General features: G+C 34.2%; 1 protein-coding gene across 1 annotated transcript in view; it reads left to right on the top strand.

Annotated features, from left to right (window-relative positions):
- The first annotated feature begins 2,268 nt into the window (after positions 1-2,268).
- Positions 2,269-5,181, top strand: part of LOC140936350 (paired box protein Pax-7-like) — a 19,003-nt gene continuing 16,090 nt past the window's right edge. The window contains exon 1 of the mRNA XM_073385815.1: positions 2,269-2,464. Coding sequence (XP_073241916.1) covers positions 2,365-2,464 — 100 coding nt within the window. The 5' untranslated portion in view covers positions 2,269-2,364. The remainder of the gene's footprint in view (positions 2,465-5,181) is intronic.

Raw genomic sequence — 5,181 nt, 5'->3', positions numbered from 1 at the left:
AAAGACAGAAAAAATTTCATGAAATTTCATAAGCTAATGCGTTCATGCAGCCGAAAATGTAAAATTTCATGTGACACGTGCGAACCTGGCGTAAAAAGGAAATTGATAAAGAAAAGAACTGCAAAAACAGATAAGGCTAGAGGGAAATGACTAAAAACCTCAAATCGGTAGCATTCTTGCACGTCTAGCTTCATTCCATTGCATTATTTTTACAACTTTACTTTCTGGTTACAAAAACTACAGAGTACAGAACCAAACCTCAAACTTCTTCCTATTTGAACTGTTATAATGCATGGAATTCAAACAGATAAAATACGACAAGGTCATAAGTTTATAAACAGCGAATAATTAGGGACATTGTATACCTAGGATATAATTCGTGTTAAAGATAAATGATAAAACACAATCCCGTCAGTTAAATCTAGTTTTAGCCACTACACAGAGTTCTATGTTTGTACCTTGTTTTTTTCGTGTGAGAACTGAAAGGATGAGTTTTTCGGATACAAAGGGTTAAAAGTAACAAACAAATATTAAAATTATAAAAATGTGACTATTCATTTTATTTCTGGCATTAATTTTCCTCCGTTTGTTCAGCATAGTATGATGGCACATTCTGACAAAATCGAGAATTATTTAAACACTACTTGAGATGCTTATGTAATAGCTTACACAAAAATTGGTCTACCATGGAGAACAGTTGATCATGATCAAGCAACTATCACCAACGTGTAGTTAATTCATAACTACATGTTATTCACCACAGTCGTCTTTAACACGTAATTAAAAAATATATTAAATACTAATGGTAAATTCTTACTATTCACCAAATTAATAGGCAGAAGTTCAACTTCCAAAATGTCAAGGTAAATGTCGCTCGTGTAAAATTACCAAGAAGAACGAAAATAGATATGATGAATAAGGATTGGTTTCATTTTATATTAGAGCAATAACCAGAGCGATAAAGCAAGTTATCCTCTTGCTCACATTTTCATTGCTTTGCCAATAATAGCAAATTTAAATTGAGGATCGAAAAGAGAACCAATTGCTAACTCCTTAGAAAAGAAGTTAGCAAATTTTGCCACTGGCTAGCAGAATTATTCTACTGAACACAAAAGGACTAGTTCGTATGTTTCATTTAGAGCTGTTGCGTAGACCCAAGTGCACATTGACAGATCGAGAATTGTGAAAAAAAAATTAGAAAATGATTTTAACGAATTCAGGAGTGATTTTAAATTAGATGAAATGTTCGCATGTTGATAATGGGTTATTAAATATGAAATAAGCAAAAATCCATCAGTAAAAGCCTGCATATTTTCAAGTTTGCCTTGACAGGGTCTTACATATATAAATGCCGTCAATTAGAAAAAATTTAGGCTTTAAGATTCTAAAATACATTGTAGTTAATAGGATTTAGTGGCATTCAGCCTCAGCCACTGCATACCAAATAATTAGTATTTATGTGGCAATGGCTATAATACAAGAATTAAAGCGCTCATAATCTGAAAAATTTAAAGTCATCATTTAGAACCTAACATATAATTATGTACTTATTTTCGAAAATAAGAACCTGTTTCCAACACTACCTATATACAAGACTACAGGTGCTCTGACCGGCAAATATTACGCAGACAGGTTCTTAAAAATTGTTTTTATTGTACTTCTTTGTTATAAAGGGTAGACTTTTGAATCCCTTTGGCCGAAATAATGAACACTAAAGCATGAGCTAAGGCATTGGAATAATAATTCTTTAATTATGACGAGTAAAAAGATCAAATAAGGTAACAGAAGGGATCACACCAAGATCATCCATTCTATATATTTTTCATATTTTCCCTAGGAGTCACCAATTTGCACCCGGTCCGTACACACGAAGAATCAGTTCTCACTTGTTCGAAAAATAAAAGTGTATACATGATGTCATTAAAATGAGCATATCTGCAGTGTGCATGACAGTCATAAAAATGTCAATGATATTCTAGTTTTACTTCACTGATTTGTCGTTAATTCAGTCTTAAAATCTGTGTAGCTCACGTCCAAGTTTAAAGAATCCGGCACTTTTCATCAAAAACATGAACAGACTAATATGTTATTTTTCGATGTCTTTTCAATGGATCGCATACCTGATTCTGCTGTGTGTTGCTAACTGTTCACCTTGGCAACCGATCTGTTCTATTCTATTCTTCTGAATGGTTATTGAGATCCCAGACAAACAAAAAAAGCTTGGATCAACGAACTCATGCAGTGTTGATACGAAACGTTCAACAACAGATTTTGGTGGTATAATAAAGCGATATCTATAAGTTAACTAAGTACTTTGGAAAACAAAACCTATTGTTGACAGAACAATGCTAAGCTTTCATATAAATGAAGGCGTCAAGCTATACCAAGATGAATTCTTCCCTAGTATATCAGACAGATTTTGTCACTCAGGGCGATATTTTAATCATTGATCACATGGAGGGAGGTAAGATTCAAAAATATATATTATATATATATTAAGATAAGCTTCTTGATCCTCTGATCGTTTCAGCTCCCTTTCTTTTGGAAAAGAATTTCTCAGTCAGAGGAATTGGGCAATGTTAGCGGCTCCATATTTAAAAAAAAAAAACTGTATAAAGTATCTTGGTAGAGAGTGTACAAATCTTTCTAGTGAATCCAATGTGCCACAGTTTTCTATAGGTGCTCAGTCTCCCTGCTTATAAGAGAAAGTCGAGGTAAAGGATCCAGACTTACTTTGAGTTAACGGTATTCAGAGAGTGCAGAGCCACGTTCTGCCGTACAATACCAATTCTTATGCCGTAGCTTAATACATCTCTAAACACGAGATAAGACTACGTTATGCCTTGATGCAAGTTCTATGATCGACACTTCGCTGTAAAATTTAACAACAAAAATCCATTGCACACCTCCCACGCCCTATCTTAATAATGCCATGCATCTTGGATATATTCTCTGGCTCAAAAGGGAACCATGTGTTGGTCTCCCTTTGAGTAGCTGGGTTTTTTAGTATTGTTATTCAGCATAGAGTCACAGACTAAACCAATAGCTTTCTAAAAATACTTCAGAAGAGTACCTGCAGTGTTGTCAGGAAAGATGTCTGAATTTTTTCTTTGCTCTTAGTCAAATTTAATTCATCCGTGCCGTTCATGCGAACCTGGAACATCTTTTCTTTTAGCGCGTTTTTTTCTGCTCTTTATCTTCCGAATTTAAGACAGACCAAAACTATCAATTACCCAAAAAAGCAACCAATTTTTCAAATTTTTAAGAAAGCCTTTCGTTTCAAAACAAACCCTCCAGTTGCCTTTTATCTATACCATTCTTGGTTGAAAAAAACTAAAAGCATGTTGTTTTAAATAGAGTAAGTTACTTAAAACATTTCTTCGCAGTAGAAGCCGATATTTCTAGGAATATTCGAACATTACCTAAGGCCCTTTTGGAGCCAGTTTTCGGACTATCTGTACCGCTATACTCAACTGTAATGTCATTGGCATCTTTTACGAAGGAAGAACTGTAAGGACGGTTTATTGAAGCTGTACATCTATTTTCTACTAACATTGCTATCAATTCACCTATTCACTACACTGAAAATTAATCATCCAAAAAACGAAACCCTGCATTTCTCTATTGTGTAAATTTGTTTGTTTGTTGTGCTGATTTTTACTTCAAAAACGATTTTAGGAGGCGCTCTTGTCACAGAAATGTTGAATAATTGAAGGTAAACTATATTGTAGTACTGATTCCAAGCATGGTAAGGAAACTGTTGTAGAAAACGTTCATTACAAAATTCTTTTTTTGCTCAAGATCAAACATTTTATATTATAATTCCAGGTGTGTTTTCAATTTACTCCTGTGCAGTGAACACTGCCATTATGTGGTTAGTGATAGAATTATAAAGATGTCAACAAAAGTGAAGTTGGCTAATAATTTAGCATGTAAAATGTTTTTCCCTACAAGTAAAATACACGTGCCATTGTTTATTTGTACATGTGGTATAAAGGGCGTCGCTAAACGCCCCCAGTTAATCAAATAAATGTGAAAAAGGGTACAAAACTTGTAGTTGTATTTATGCCCGAGTCGTTTCAGGAAAAAAGAATACATATGTTCCTTTTTCACATATATTTTTAGGCTCCTCATCAGTTTAAACATACTGTAGAAATAAAAAAAATAGGGTTCTGTTATGTTATATATTATAGTTTGGATATATTTTTTTCTGACGGGGGTGTCGGCTTCTAAGCTGAAGAACATACAGGTACCCGTTGTTTAAATCAAAATGGACCGACGTGATTAGCTAAACCTGTTCGGAGTAAGATTTCAAAGGAATTATCTCAAAGATTATTTGATAGACAATATTCAAAGCAAGAGAGGTCTCTTGATTCAAAGTGTATGCTAATCTAAGATCCCAGGCCACTTTAAAGAAAGTCCCCATTTCTAGTCTTCCGAAATATGACCAGTGATACGCACCTCTAGTAGGTGTACAGGCTAATCACTCAGGAATCTAGTATTTGCTCAGAAAAAATAGTACACCTTTAAGCATAATTGGAACCGCCTTTACTATTTGTAGAATTATGTGGGCGTCAAAGGTGTTTCCGTTTTTTTTTTTTTTTTGTTTTTTTTTTTCTCATGTATAACTAGCAGACTACGGGGGCCGAGTCCCTGTTATTAAAGTTCGTTTAACTTGTAATTAAATGTCTCAGGGTAATTACTTACAAAATCTTCCGTTGCTCAGAAACGCCTCCATTCCTATTTTTAGCACAAAAAAATCAAAATGGCTTAGGATGATGTTACACAGGACGATTCGCAACGACGATTTTAGCGAAAATCGGTGTTGCAAATAGGTGTTGCAAATAGTCTCGACACAATAGAACCTAACAGATATTTCGGGCGTTTGCTATGAAATCACTCGAACACGAACTTATCTTCTGTGAAAGTGTTGTGATGAACAAGTGAACTGTAAATCCACTTTAGTCTTTTCCGCATAAGTCTTTTTTGTTTTTATTATAAAATTCTGAACACTGAAGAACAGATGTAATTAGATCTTTGTTTCCTCGGAACAAAGCTGCTTAGAACAATAAGATCCGTGGATGAGTCGTAACAAAAATTTCAAAATGCCGGAGTCATTTTTGATCGTACTGATTTCAACTTCAACTTAATGTTTACATTGTTTGCTGGGAATTGATTTTA

The sequence above is a fragment of the Porites lutea genome, chromosome 5, assembly GCF_958299795.1.
Source record: "Porites lutea chromosome 5, jaPorLute2.1, whole genome shotgun sequence".
Lineage (NCBI taxonomy): Eukaryota > Metazoa > Cnidaria > Anthozoa > Scleractinia > Poritidae > Porites > Porites lutea.
Note: the sequence above shows the minus strand (reverse complement) of the source record. Positions and strands in the feature narration are given on the sequence as shown.